Source organism: Athene noctua, chromosome 15, assembly GCF_965140245.1.
Source record: "Athene noctua chromosome 15, bAthNoc1.hap1.1, whole genome shotgun sequence".
NCBI classification, from domain to species: domain Eukaryota; kingdom Metazoa; phylum Chordata; class Aves; order Strigiformes; family Strigidae; genus Athene; species Athene noctua.
The window spans coordinates 11,658,450-11,672,163 of NC_134051.1; the positions used below are offsets into that span (position 1 = coordinate 11,658,450).

The window sequence follows — 13,714 nt, forward strand, 5'->3', positions numbered from 1 at the left end:
AAGGGCAGGGGGAGAAGCTTTGAAATGGTAGTGACTGATAAACATGCAAAGGTCAGGGCAGCAGGACTGAAACTGCTCTATGGTTACCTGCTGGTAACTGAAAATACACAGGTTTAGCTTCTGCTAAGTGCTGGTGACAGAATGAATTACACAATGAAAAATCAATTTAAAAGGCAGAAGGAAATGGTTCACGTGGGCCAGACTCTGAGCTGAAATAAATTCACTTGCTTCAGTGTCTGAGTTTATTAAGCAATGCCTGCTCCCTTCAGTAAAAGATGAGGGAGGGCATAAAGGAAACTCAGGGAAAGGACTGGATCTCTTGATAAAGATTTTTGATAAAGAATTTGGTCTGGCCTTTATGATCTCTTGAAATATTAAACCAGCTTTAATTTGATCTGCCATAAAGAGGCAAATGTTCCTTTAAAACAGATATGGGTAAAACATTTGCTTTTGCCTGTTTTTCTGAATGTGGGTGCCTGCTATTAGTAGAATAATAGTGTTTTAAAACTAAAGCCCAGTGGTTTTGATTGCCATGTGCAGCAGAAAGGTTTGATTGTCAGAGAATGGATGTCAAGTCCTTTCAAAATTGCTCAAGATGGGCACATGAAAACCGAGTCACTTACAATCAAGTTGAAAACCTGAGCAATATGCTTCAAAATGTGTATTTACTAAAGGCTTTCTTCCAGCTGAGAGAATACCACTATGATATGCATATGCACATGATAGGCTGCCAATGGCAAAACTCTTTTTTTTTAAATGTAGATAGGATTTAATCATTACTTTCCACTGCAAAACAAATTAGTGGCTTAGTGACAGCTACTGTTTAACTTGGGTTTCTGTTGTCTGATGGTTCAGACCTGTCTCTCAAAGTGATTTTGAATAAATCAATCTGGTTAATTTTAATATATTTGGGAATATTTACTGGACTCTTGACAATTGCTGATTCTAGAAAATGGGCAGTTTTATTGGCTTTAAAATGACAGAAAATTGACATCTCACCCACTGTTAAATATGTCATGGAGCTGGTGTATTAGAAAGGAGATGAAAACATGATTGTCCTGTCGTTCACCACCTTTGTAAAGCATGTTATGCTCTTGATCCATGTTTCGGGGAAAAAAATATCCGGAACAGTCCAAATTCCTTCTTTGCTCCGTAGTGAGTTTGAAGCAAGAAATAAACTTCCAAGTCCCCAAGTTTCAAATGGTGTCAGTGTCTCAACCCTGGGCTGAGGGTTGCTGCTTGTCTGAGCTTTTGCACAAAAATATTTTTAGTATGTGGGGTAATCTAATAAAAGGCTTGGAAGCTTTTAATTTCCTGGGCAGAATATAAGCTATAGCTGTTGGGGAAGATGTAAATAGGAACACAATGCCAAACAGAGCTTCTGTCCGAATGCTGCCATGACTTTGTCTTCAGGCCAAGTAAAGATCCATCCCAGAGGAGAGGTGGTGCCTGTGTGGTTCAGCAGGAGAGAAGAGCATCTGGTTTGTGGGGACAAATTGCTGTGGGTCTTGCTACCTGCCGGAGATGGACACCAAATGCAGCAGTGGCTGCCCTGACTCATTTGCATCCTCCTGAATGCTTTTGCTCCCATTTGGGGAGGCCTGCCCTGCAGCTGCTGGCCTTACAGGGACCCCAAGTCGCCTCTGGAAATTTTGGCCCAGCAAGATGTAGATGAAGGGGTTCAGACAACTGTTGGCATAACCCAGGCTGATAGCCACATTGTAGGCGTAGTAGAAAGGCAGGGTGGGGCGAGTCATGGCAAGCTGGGCCAGTTGCAGGATGTGGAATGGTGCCCAGCAAATGAAGAAGGCCATGCAAATAGCAATTGCTGTACGGGTCAGTCTCTTAGTTCGAGCCCTGGTGCATCTTTGGCTCATCAGTGCTTCTGAAGACCTGACCATCTTGAGCAGGATCCTCCTGTAGGCCACTGTGATGAGGACAAAAGGGATGGCAAAGACCAGGAAGAACTGGTAGAGAGTGTACCAATAAATGTCCCTCCGGGGGTCTGGCAGTTGAATCCCACAGCCTAGTAGACCTCCAGGCAAAGGGATGAGCTGAGCATACAGCCACACAGGTGTAATGCTGAGGAAGGAAAGGGCCCAGAGTACACAGATGACAAGGATTGCCACAGGGGGCTTCCTGAAGCGAGTGGAGGTGAAGGGGTAGACAGTGGCCAGGTAGCGGTCGATGGACATAGCAGTGAGGATGTAGGTGCTGGTGAACTGGCTGTTGGCATCCAGGGCAGTGATGATTGTGCACATTGTCTCCCCGAAGTGCCAGGCTCCATTTCCCAGCAGCTGGTGGATGAGGAAGGGCATGCCCAGGAGGAAGAGCAGGTCCACCACGGAGAGGCTGATGATGAAAATATCTGGGACACTACTGCTAGGACCAGATTTCTTTAAGACTGTACAGATAACCAGGCTGTTACCAATAATGCCGAACAGGCAGATAATACCAAACAGAGTGGGCATGATGAAGCTGCCATAGCTCATCCTGCTGGAGTCGCCTGCAGAGACAAGGGTAGGCAGAAAGAGTCAGCTATGCTAGGACCACTGGTGAGGACATGCCTTGTAGACATTCTGGCTTCTAACAAACAATGAGTGCTCTGGATGCAAACAAAACTGATTTCTTAAGCATATGTAAGATGAAGTGCTTTGTGTGGGCGGTTGTGTCTAACCACACACAGGCACTTTCTCGGCAGTTTTCACAAATGTATATATGTTAAAATGTGTCTAATCAAATGTGCATATACCTACTCTTCCCTTCATATACGCAAACACACATATTAACATAGAATGAAAGCAGCAGTATGTATATCATTCCAAGTATGTGTATTTAGACGCTTTCAAATGCATACATGTATAATATGTTTCAATACATACATTCATACCTCTGATACGTGTTGCTCAACTATATGGATAATAATACCTCTATTCAGGCTTTCTTCAAAATCATTTCACGTAAGTTAATTTTTTTTCTTCCCCCCCTGCTTACACATATTATAATATACTAATGTATATTTTTCACTTACCAGGCAGAGAAAAGTTTTGAACAGCCTTGGAGCTGTTTGGGATGCAGCTGTTCAAGCTCTCAGTGTGATTTGTTTTAAAATCCATCCTTCAGGAAAAATTGGTCTCCATCAGCAGGTTGAAGATGTTAGTGTTTCACGTTGAAAGAATAAAGGTTGCCGATTCCTTGGAGATCTGTGGGGCTGCTCAGAAAGTCACTGCTCTGAGCACCAGCAGAGGCTGTTAATGCAGGTTAAAAAGCAGCTCCTCTGCTCCTTGCACCACCACCAGGCAAAAGTAACACCGGGACTGAGGCAGTGCCTGTCACCAAGCTGGCAGCACAGTGCTGGAAATGTGCTTGCAGCGAGAGCAGAATTTCATTTTAGTGCTAAAAGCAGTGATTGGGATTCACTGACAGACTAAGACTTGTGCTCTGGAGAGGCAAATGGGGCCTGGAAATAAATAAAATCCTCTAACTAAAATGATGGGTAGCCAGTACTGAGAGCAGACTGTTTTTAGGGTCTCATTGAGTATATATAGCTCAGTATTTAATTCTGCAGAGAACCATGTTAACCTAAAGTCAAGTTTGCAACAACATTTGCAAGTATAGATTGGGTCTAATCTCTTTAGATTCTGATGCAAGATCATCCTAAAGGTGAAAATGTACAAGCTCTGTAAGTATGCAGAAGCCAGTATTTTCTGCCTGTGCCTGGTTAAGTCGCAGCACAGATGATAAACAGCACCATTATCTCCCTCCTGTGAAGTGCTTTCTCCGTTTCAATTATTTTGAGGTCTCAAGCACAGTAATAGAGTTATGTGTGTTTCATTTTAGGCAGACTGATGGAAGAGAACAGGAGATAAACAAGGGTTTTATTTTCAAGGTGTATTTGAAATGATAGCAGTTCAGCATGTAAAAAAGGATGGAAGTATTAAATAAGTGAGGTGGTGATTGTCTTATCAAGTCACACTAATCTCTGCCTTATTTCCTTCATAACCATTAGTCTGCTCTTAGCAGCCAGTAAATGCCTAGACTGAAGGCATTACTGCCTAGAAAATGTAAGGTTTGGAAAGTAAGATTAGACTCAAACTGTGTTGTGGGGTAGTGGGGGCCAGTAGTCTGGTGAAGGGCGAGAAGGATTCCATAATGACTAGGATGCTATTTCAAGGCTCGCTTTTTGCTAGTCATAAGGATTTCTAGCACTTAGTTATTTCAGCACCTTCCAGCTCTTAAAAGCAGGCACCAGCCCATCTGCAGAAGGGATAATGTATTCCATTTACCAGCCAGTGTAAAATGCCTCCTTTGCTGCAATGCCCTGGACATACTATCTAGCTGGAGTCTCTTTGTTTGCAAACACCTGTATATTTAGGGGTTTTGCAGTCTGATGTATGCACTATGTTGTATTACCTATAGCTGTGATGTGCATCACCATACAACTGTTAAGAACACGGTTCTACACACCCCCACCCCTCCTCACCTGCCCTAAACTGGCAGAGCTCTACTGTAACTCACAGCACAGCTGCAGATTTGATCCTAAAGTGGGGATACCAGCCATGTAAAAATTAAAAAAAAGTACATACGTTCATGTTAAGTCTTTGTTCCGTATTTCAGATGGATTTCTCCAAGCTGTATGTCATGTAAACAGTATCACAGCACTGGCTTTTCTTACAAGTAGAGAAAGTATTTTTTCTGTTTGGTGTTTTTTTTTTTTTTTTTTTTTTCTCTACCATTTGTATACTACTATCAACTGGAAGTTGAAAAAAAAAAATTGGTTGGGATAAAGCTTTGAAGCACCTGAAAAAACCAAACATTTAATTTTAGTAACTTATTAAGAGAAATCTCCTGTTACAGTCTCCATTCTGTAAATCCTTCATGTTTAAGTGGAATTTAGTAAATACTAGAGTCCTTTACAAACCAGCAACAGGTCCTGCCTGTCTCCTGCAGACAGTAACACGCTACTGCTGACGTGTGGGGCCAGCTTATCACTACAGCTGAAAACATTACCACCAAGACTATGTGGAACACATTATGGCTCAGATAAACTTTTGACTCCACATCAGAGTCAAACAGCATGTTGGTTCATGAAAAACTGGAGAATTACACTAATTTAGTTCTTAGGATTCTGCACTTCCTTTACAGGCATGGGAAGGGGAGTAGCTGCAGTTCACCAACAATGTTAAAAGTATTTTGTCTGGCCAGTAACTGAGGACAAAAATTCAGCTCCAAATGTAGCCTTCCTAGAAGTAAATCTGGAAAAGTCATTTTTATTGTAGAATCAACAGAATAACATGAAAACCTGGTTAAACAAACAGCACTTTATTAAACTAATGTAATTAGGTATTTTCTTAATGCTTCAAAATATTATAGCATTTGCAAAAATGAAAAAAGTTTAAATAACATACAAGAAGTTACAACTGAGAAGCAAACCAGGCAATTTAAATACCTAAACAAATATGACAAAATACAAGACCTAACTGCATAGTTGATCTGATGAGGCAATGAGAACAAGGAAAATATCCCTTCAGATTAACACAATATCTGAAGGTATATAAAAGCTTATACCATGACTTAACGCACAAAAAACCCCAATTTTCCTTGTATAATAAATATAAAGCATTAGCATGGTATGCTCATACTATTTTAACAAAGGCTGTTAAGGCTTAAAAATATTTTTTAACATTCAAAACACATTTTTGGTGTTCTGAGCTTTAACACTTACATATCAAAATGACCAACTGCTGCATACAGATTTAAAAAGATAGATCCAAAAAACCCATCCAGAGCTCCGATAACAAATGGCAAGCTACTACCTACGTACCCTTTCTTTCACATAACTGTCACTGACTGAACAGTAGCAGTTATTATTACATCCCTTTACCAAATTCTGTGGAACATTCCATCATGCACATAGACTTAATTAACATTGCAATGCACTGCTGCTTCATGGTTATTCTTAATATCAGTTTTACAGTGACAATGTAAGATGCATACTGTTTTTTTCAGTTCCTGTAAGGAGTGCACAAAGGTTGAATGCTCAACAAGTAAACAATTACATTGCAAAGGTCAGAGCAGTACAGTTAAGTGCCTATGAAGGAAGTGGGGAGAAACCCACTTATTCATTCTTTCCATTATTGGCAGAAAGATCCAAGACAGGAGGACTCTTCTGTGCCAAACTGCCATTAACTTCTTCCTTCCTTATCTGACCCCTGTATATAGGAGAAAAGAATAGTTTTACAGTCTGTTCTTCCACCAGATTATTGCCTTTTTGCTCAAAAAAGCTGAGCAATGAGAGATATAAACATGCCTGAGACTCCTGGAACATCCATTGCTGGTCTACCAGAGCTTCTCTCAAAAGACACAAGAACATAAAAAGAGCAGATACCCATTTTAACATCAAAGCTGTAAGTCAGTATGACTGGTCTGTATGTTGGGTTGTGTATTCTGATACGTTATGGAAAAAAATAAGTATTTTCTAGAATTGGTAGGCAATGTTATGGACCTGGCAGGATGCCCTGGAGGAGCACTACAGAGCCCTGGAACAAATGTGAGCACACTGGTCCTTGCACAATGGTCTTGTCATCCTGACAGTATCACAGGCTCCACAGGCAGTCTGGTGTGTCCTTGAGATGAAGGAGCAAACTAAGAAAGTCTAGGAGAGAGCAACTGTAATTTATCTTCTTGCTTTTCCCTATGCTTAAGAAGTGATTATCACTATTCATTCCCTGGTAGATATTTAGGCAGACGACAGGTGGCACTCCAGCACAACCTGCGAGTGCCTCCTGGTCCTGGGCAGAGGCTTGGCAAAGGCGTGGCTGAGGCACTGCTGACTGAAACAGGCCTCCAAGCCTAAAGTACTGGGAGACGTGACTGGCAGGCAGCACATGTGCAGCATCCAGCAAACTTGTAATTTCTATTTTGGCCACAGTGTCCCTTTTAAGTAGCCCTTTGCCTATCCCAAACCTATAACCAATTTCGGGCCATTGCTCTACAAATGGAGGTAAGCAGAGATAGCTGGGCCACCACGCAGAAAGAACTGCAAAAGGTTCATCCTCTAGGCAAAGTCTGATTTGAAAGTGTGTTTTAATGATATTTAAAGCAACAAATACTCTGAGTGAGACAAAGTTGTATATTATTGCTTGATCTTATCTTAGGTTAGCACACGCACATTTAAAGACTATTTACATTTCTTCTTTCCTAAACAGGAAGGAGGGCATGTAGTAACTCTCATTAAAATATATATTGATGAGTAGACATTTATATGCAGCACATTAAGCCACCAAGGTAGCCTAAGGTGCTCCAGCATTTGAGAAACATTTGTTAAACTAAGCACAGCGGCTCATTTAGAATAAATGAAATAACGAATGCAATAGTACAATTGCAGAGTTTGAAATCCAAGCATGGATCAAGACATCAGTACTCACCCTGAAGCATACCAATAGTTGACCAGAGTTGAAAGAACGACATAACAAACACTCAGTACTCCAGAAACCCCCAGTGAAAGTGCACCCAGGCCACACAGCACACAAAGGAGGGCTATGCCACCTGTGGCTATTACAACACCTAATAAAAGAAAATCACTTTGTTATTTAAGCAAGTTTATATACAAGTAAATTAGAAGAAGTGACATTCTACCACCACCCCAATTTCAAGCCATTTGGGAAAATGGTCTCCTGCAGTCAGCTAGCCAGCTACAAAAGCTGTGCATGTCAAGATAACTGGTTTAGGCATATCCTGGTGGCTGAGATTAGAGAGGGAAATAGGATTTCCCCTGTATAAACTACAATTAATCAGATTACTGTTCTTGTATTAGTTTCACTACTGCTGAGACCTGAGGACTACATACAAAAATCCTCAACTGCTTAACTGGGGACTCCAGAAGGAAGAAGAAAAAAGGAAGAGACATCATGCCTTAAAAGGGAGTAAGTAAGTACATATGTGCATGCATGCGTACAATACCTTCCATGATTATCACACCGATACAGGCCATTACAGCTGTTGTAACAACAAAAATCAGGAAAAATGCAACAGGAATAGCAGACACTGCAATAAACATCAGGACTGATAAGGCAACAAAAGGATGGTCACCTAAATATTGGCCAACGCGAGAATTCATAAATGCAACAACCTGTGGATGAAAGAAAAACATTTCAGATTTCATTTTTATCTCGTCATAGATAACTTTTAGAGATTACTGCTACTTTAGCGAACTACAGGTAGCATCTTTTTGTAAGTCTGTAGCTTCAATAGAGGGCAGCTGTTGCCTCTATTTCAAAAGCATGAGGATTTTTGCAAATTTAGATAACTTCATAGCAAATATTATTCTACCAACGATAGACATGTTTCTCTTGGACTTCCCAGTTAATTTCTTGCACAAATTTAAAAAAAAAAACCCACAAAACCCCCAACAAAAAACCTGAAAACAAGTTAAAAAAAAAATGACAGTTTAACTGCACAGATTTCAGTGGGGTCTCAACAGCTATGACTTTGATCTAGAGAACTGTATTTGTTAAGAAAAAAATACAAAATTTTTAAATGTTAAGATTATTTTTCTTTTTTCCATGCCTCAGTAATATCTGCAACTTGCTCATTTATTGAGCATAAAAACAGTGCAGGCATGTCTGTATCACAAAGTTTTTAGGAATTTAATTATAATGTTACTGGTAGAAAAAATAAGAGTCTTTTTTACAGAGGCAGTTATACACTAGAATTTTACTTCAGTAGAGACATTTCCTACACCTTAAGGAAATATGGATTGTAGTTTTAGGGTTTTTTACAGCAGCACAACCATTTCACTAAAATGCCACTCTACTATCTCAAATGGTTATACCAGTAAAACACAGAAATGCAGAACAGCCTTCCTTTTTACTTGATTGCTAAAGGTGTGGGAGGACAGCCCTTCCTGTAGGCTCCTGTGTTCACTTAAAAAAGGGGAGTGAAAATTCCACACACCCCCCAAGTTTTGACACTGCATTTAAATAAATTGGGGTGTGCTATTCCGAGAGTTATGACACGAGTATCTTTATAAATATATAAAATTATAATCCAGACCCACATCTGAGTTGCTGTGGATGGACTGCACCATGGAGCGCCATTGCTTCTGCAGTTCTTGCATTTCTTTAGACATGTTGTAACTTCAGGCAGGATCGCAAATCTTCTGAACCACCGGTTTTCACTCAGCCATACAGTGTTCCTTAAAATTAAGCTACAATTAGTAAAAGGCTTATAGAGATATTTTTTGAAAATATGTCTTTTGCAAACCCAAAGAATGTAGATTGGTAATGTGATTCACAGAGTCTAAAACATTACTTTCACAAAAGTACATCTAATGTGGGGGGCTTGTCCCTGAAAACTCCTGAAACTCCCAAAGCCAAGTATCAAGATACAAGGGGACTCTCACCTTCTTCCTTTACATTAACCCATAATTAACCATATCGAAATACCTGTAAAAAGGTCATTTTAACTATTCACAGGGCCAATTTATAGCTACTAATGCTGGAGACTTCTCACACAGTAACGAGACTCGCTTTTGCGAGTAGTTGCATGTTCAGACTTGAAACCAGCAACCATACCCTACAGAGCTTCAGAACTCTGCATATAAAGGCAAAATGCTTTCAAACACTCTGAACATATTTAATTGTGACAGTTTAAAGGGAACATCAGCTCAAAACTCTCCCTTCCCCCGCACATCCCTGATGTGTTGTTGCTAGGGGTACCCCTACCAGTGCAAGGTTAAAAGATGTTCTCCGGCTCGTCAGTCCAACCAGACACCGTGTCAATACTGCTGCCTTACACTGCCCACAGACGCGCTCCCTCCCGCTGTTTACCCGGTATTTTCATACGGCACCGGCACCTTCACCTCCCCGCTCCGAGCAGCGCTGGCGAGGGCCCGACCGCGGGGGGCTCGTGTCGGAGCGAGCCGCCCCACCGAGGCCCGCCGGGCCGGCAGCCCCCGAGCGCCTTCACCGCGCCGCCGCCTCCACCGGACACTCAAAACCGAGGTCAGGCGCGGATCAACACCCCCCGCCATGCCCCCGCTGCCGCCACCCGCCGCCGCTTGCCCCTAACGCGGGTCCCCGGGCCTCGCCCGCGCCCTGAGCCGCCGTCCCGGCCTCCGCCGACCTGCGGCGCCGGGGCACAGCGCGGGTCTCCCCTCCGAGCGGGGCGGGCCGCGGCCGCGCAGGGCTGAAGGGGCCGCGCTGCCCCTCCGCGGGGCTCGGCGCTGCCGGCCCCTCCGCGGTGGGCTGGGGGACGCTGCCCGGCCCAGCTAAGGGGGACGCGGTTCCCGGCCCGGGCGGACAGGCCGCCCCGCTGTCCCCGGCCGGGCGGAGCGGGGCAGCGCCGCTCCCCGCCCGCCCTCCGCCGCGCCGGGGCCGTTCCCCTCACCTGCGGCTGCTGCCCGCCGCGCCGCAGCCCCCCCCGGCGCCTCGCCCTCCCGACGCGCCGCCCGCCGCGGCCCGGGCTGGGCCTGCCGGGGCCGGGGAAGCGCCGCCGCCTTCCCGCCGCTGTCTCCTCCCCGCGGGGGCCGGCAGCGCGGCGGGCAGGGCCGGGCAGGCTGGAGAGGGCCGGGGCTGTGGCGTGGCACGGGCACCGCCGTGGGGGGCTTCGGCGAGGAAGGACCCGGGAGGGTTTCCACAGCCCGGCCGGGGCTTTAGGGGCTTTTATTGACTTCCCTTTCGTGGCCTTCCAGGCCGCCCTTCCCGTCCCGCCGTTCAGCCCCGCGCCCTCCCTCAGCCGCTCGGCTCTGGTGCCCTCAGGGAGTGCCCCGGCGTTGCTGTGGCTTTAGGACACTCAGTCGTGAGCTTTTCCGAATTCCGGACAGAACCCAAGGATCCGTGCCGCAGCCGCACTGCTCCCCGCCGCGGGAAGCGTGGCCGCGCTCAGCCCCCACACACGGGGCTGCTGCCGCCGCCGGGACCGGCCGGCGCCGCGGGGCCTCGCTGCGAGCGGCGCCTCAGGGCTCCGCGGGCGGGAGCCGCGGAGGGACGCGGCCGAGGGGCCGCCATCCCCCGCTGGAGGGGCGGGCAGCGGGCTCAGCCGCGGCGAACGGTGACTGCCCCGGCGGCCGCGAACCGCTTCGTCGGGCCTAACCGCGCCCCTCCTCGTGGGCTTGTTCCCACACGTTTCCACCCTGTTCCTGCTGCCTCCACGGGCGGACACGTAGCCAGCCTGCCTGGGGAGATGCTCCACGGGAGGAATAATTATTTTTAAAATTAAATTTTCGGCAAGATCGGTGCCTCGCGCGGCGTCCCAGCGTTGGGATGGGACTGCTCATCCCCGAAGTGACGCGCGGGGAGGAGTGTTGCGCGATGGCTTGGGCTGGCTGCCTTCCAGAGCCCCCGCCGGGCCGTTACACCAAGTGTGAAGCTTCAGTGAATTCCCGGCTCTTGCTACATAGACTTTTTCATGCTGTAAATTACAGTCAGAAATCAGTAAAATATCCATATCTCTCATGACTGCTTTAATCACTCTTTCTGATTGGTGCCACCCGTGAGAGTACAGCAAAACTGAACATTAATGGTTTCACTATTATTTTTGAAAGGCATCAAAATAAATAGCATGTTTAATTTGGAGCGTGCTGGTCTTACAGAGCAAAGATTTTATGAAGTACGGTGTTTTTAACCTGTCAGACTGTCAGAGCTCTGTGTCCTGAGTGCTGATTTCAGTGAGCTCTGGAGATACACACGAGGATCTGTGTAGACAGAGGAAGTAAGAGAGATTTGCCTATCAATGTAAATTTGGACTATGGGTTCTAAAAGCCCAACACAAGATACCTGCAAGAAGAGGATGGTGAGGGCAAGTTTACTTTGCTTGAACTGTTCAAGTGTTTATATCTCATATTATTAAAGTACGTGGTGTATTAACATTCCTAGTAGTCTAGTGCATATAAAATGTATTTGTGCAATTTTGTATAATTTTTTTAAAGTGAGCATAGGGAAAAACTAACTGGTAGAATTATAGTGTGATAACGGCACTCTAAAGTTTAAATATTTCTTCTGCTGAAAATTTACTTTTTTTTTTTCTATATAAAATAACTTTTTACCAAGCAGCACAAGTAATTTATTTAACTTCAAAGGACATGCATATATAAGTATCCAAGTTGTTGCGCACAGTGGAACAGTAGTTACTGTAACTGTTGCTTAATTGAACTTGTCTTCATGCCGGCATCAGCTTGAATTAGCGGGAAAATATTCATGTTGCAAACCAGCACTGAAATATTTGGAGAGTTACTGCACATACTAGCTGAGCAGTTGCCAGCTCCAGCGTTAGCAGTGCTGGTTCTGTAGCCCACACCACTGGTTTGTGTTTAAAGAGCAACTTAGTTTATGGCAGGAACTTTCACGTGTGGCCAGGCAGGAACAATGTTCCACTTGTAGTTGGTATTTGGTCAAGAGGCAAGGAAAACTGTGCAGTTAACTCAGGGGTATCAACCATTCTCATGGTTTACAGAAAATAGGATGAAAAATAGCATCCAAAGATGTTGGGAAAGAGTTTAAGTTAAAATGGAGGTCTTGCTGCGTTGGTAGAACATGTACAAGGCCTCTCTTGAGTGTTGGTATAAGGAGACTGCGCTAGATTTCGTGTTGGATGGTAATAATTTCCATTTGTGAAGAAATTTGATGGAGGACTCTTTCAGGATATAGTGATGACCATGAGTGGGAGGCAAGTGCATACGAGCAGACTTAAAAGAATTGGGAGTACAGGTATCCCACCTGCTGTCTTCAGATCTTCAGGGAGCTTGATTCTGAATGATGGAAAAGTGGGTTCAAGATTTTGAATCTTTAATTTTAATTTTTTTTTCTAGTTCCTCCTAAGAAAATCTGGGTTTATATAGGCTTTACTGATCTGGGAGCTCCCTTGCTGTGTGCAGTCTTTTCATATAAATGCCAGTTGCTCATTGGTTCCACAACTGAATCTCCCTGACCACAGCTTGGTGCAACACTGTGCTGAAAGGGGCTGTTTTCTCTCCTGCTTGGGGAAGAGAGGGAGGAGGAAATTTCTGTCTCCAAGCACCAGTTATGCTGTAACTGGGGCAACGAAGCTGGGGACTGAAAGGCAAGTGTCAGAGAAGTTCACCAAGCTGGAACAGGCAGAGGGACTGGTAACAAGGGCACCTGCGGGTAGTACCTGCTTTTCCCTCCTCGGTCATGCAGTCTGTGGATGTGTAAGGTATGCTGGGCATCTCTTTCTGTTTTCCCATTCCTTTTGATGTGCTTATTTCTCATGGCGATTAATGTGTGGCTCTGCTGTAAACCACAATTAGGGGCCCAGAGTCCCTGGGCCATTAGAAGAGAGCAGGCAGCGTGGAGGAAACTGTTTTTTGAGAAAATGGAAAGAGCAGGGTGGAAAAAAATCTTGCTTGAAAGACATCTGGAGAGAGAAAGATTAGGGTGAAAAGTGAGCTTGACGAGGAATGAAGAAAAAGAGAGTGTATGGTTTGGAGGGGAAGAAAACTTAGTGATGTAAACATGGAGACACCTTTTTTTCTTCCTGGCAGTTGGGATAGGAAGCTGATTGGTTTGGCACCTTGTGTAGTATCTGAAATGAGTCTCTAATTTTTCTCCAGTGCATGTAACAACAAGGTTGCTTGTATTGAGGGGGAGGACCAAAAACTTCTAAGCAAACAAAAAAACAAAGCAAAATGAAGCCAATACAGAACCCAAGACTCCCGAGGGTAAGTTCTTTCTGCAGTGACTGTGAGAGATTGATA

General features: G+C 44.6%; 3 protein-coding genes across 5 annotated transcripts in view; 1 reads left to right on the forward strand and 2 right to left on the reverse strand.

Annotated features, from left to right (window-relative positions):
- Positions 1–1,511: 1,511 nt before the first annotated feature.
- LOC141966580 (melanin-concentrating hormone receptor 1-like) lies at positions 1,512–3,116 on the reverse strand. Its single transcript, XM_074919471.1, has 2 exons — positions 3,032–3,116; positions 1,512–2,506 (listed from the first exon to the last, which is right to left on the reverse strand). Exons 1-2 carry the CDS (start codon positions 3,114–3,116, stop codon positions 1,512–1,514), a joined length of 1,080 nt encoding a protein of 359 aa, XP_074775572.1.
- Positions 3,117–5,301: 2,185 nt separating this feature from the next.
- Positions 5,302–10,715, reverse strand: LDAF1 (lipid droplet assembly factor 1). 3 transcript variants are annotated; one of them, XM_074919115.1, is made up of 5 exons: positions 10,390–10,715; positions 9,059–9,196; positions 7,963–8,131; positions 7,428–7,566; positions 5,302–6,212 (listed from the first exon to the last, which is right to left on the reverse strand). In XM_074919115.1, the coding sequence occupies exons 2-5, from the start codon at positions 9,128–9,130 to the stop codon at positions 6,119–6,121; spliced, it is 474 nt and encodes a 157-aa protein (XP_074775216.1). In that variant the 5' UTR covers positions 9,131–9,196; positions 10,390–10,715; the 3' UTR covers positions 5,302–6,118. The 3 variants fall into 3 exon arrangements, with proteins under 3 accessions (XP_074775216.1, XP_074775218.1, XP_074775217.1); XM_074919117.1 differs by lacking the exon at positions 10,390–10,715 and adding an exon at positions 10,126–10,326; XM_074919116.1 differs by lacking the exon at positions 10,390–10,715 and adding an exon at positions 9,831–10,020.
- Positions 10,716–13,579: 2,864 nt separating this feature from the next.
- DNAH3 (dynein axonemal heavy chain 3) overlaps positions 13,580–13,714 on the forward strand; it is a 64,083-nt gene continuing 63,948 nt past the window's right edge. Inside the window, exon 1 of the mRNA XM_074919647.1 lies at positions 13,580–13,678. Coding sequence (XP_074775748.1) covers positions 13,646–13,678 — 33 coding nt within the window. The 5' untranslated portion in view covers positions 13,580–13,645. The remainder of the gene's footprint in view (positions 13,679–13,714) is intronic.

Coding starts and splice junctions, on each gene's coding strand:
- LOC141966580 (XM_074919471.1), bottom strand. CDS start 3,116: ATGGATTTTAAAACAAATCACACTGAGAGCTTGAACAGCTGCATCCCA. Junction 2,507..3,031: donor TCAAAACTTTTCTCTGCCTG/GTAAGTGAAAAA, acceptor TTGTCTCTGCAG/GCGACTCCAGCAGGATGAGC.
- LDAF1 (XM_074919115.1), bottom strand. CDS start 9,130: ATGTCTAAAGAAATGCAAGAACTGCAGAAGCAATGGCGCTCCATGGTG. Junction 7,567..7,962: donor CGGTGTGATAATCATGGAAG/GTATTGTACGCA, acceptor TTCTTTTATTAG/GTGTTGTAATAGCCACAGGT. Junction 6,213..7,427: donor AACTATTGGTATGCTTCAGG/GTGAGTACTGAT, acceptor TCCTATATACAG/GGGTCAGATAAGGAAGGAAG.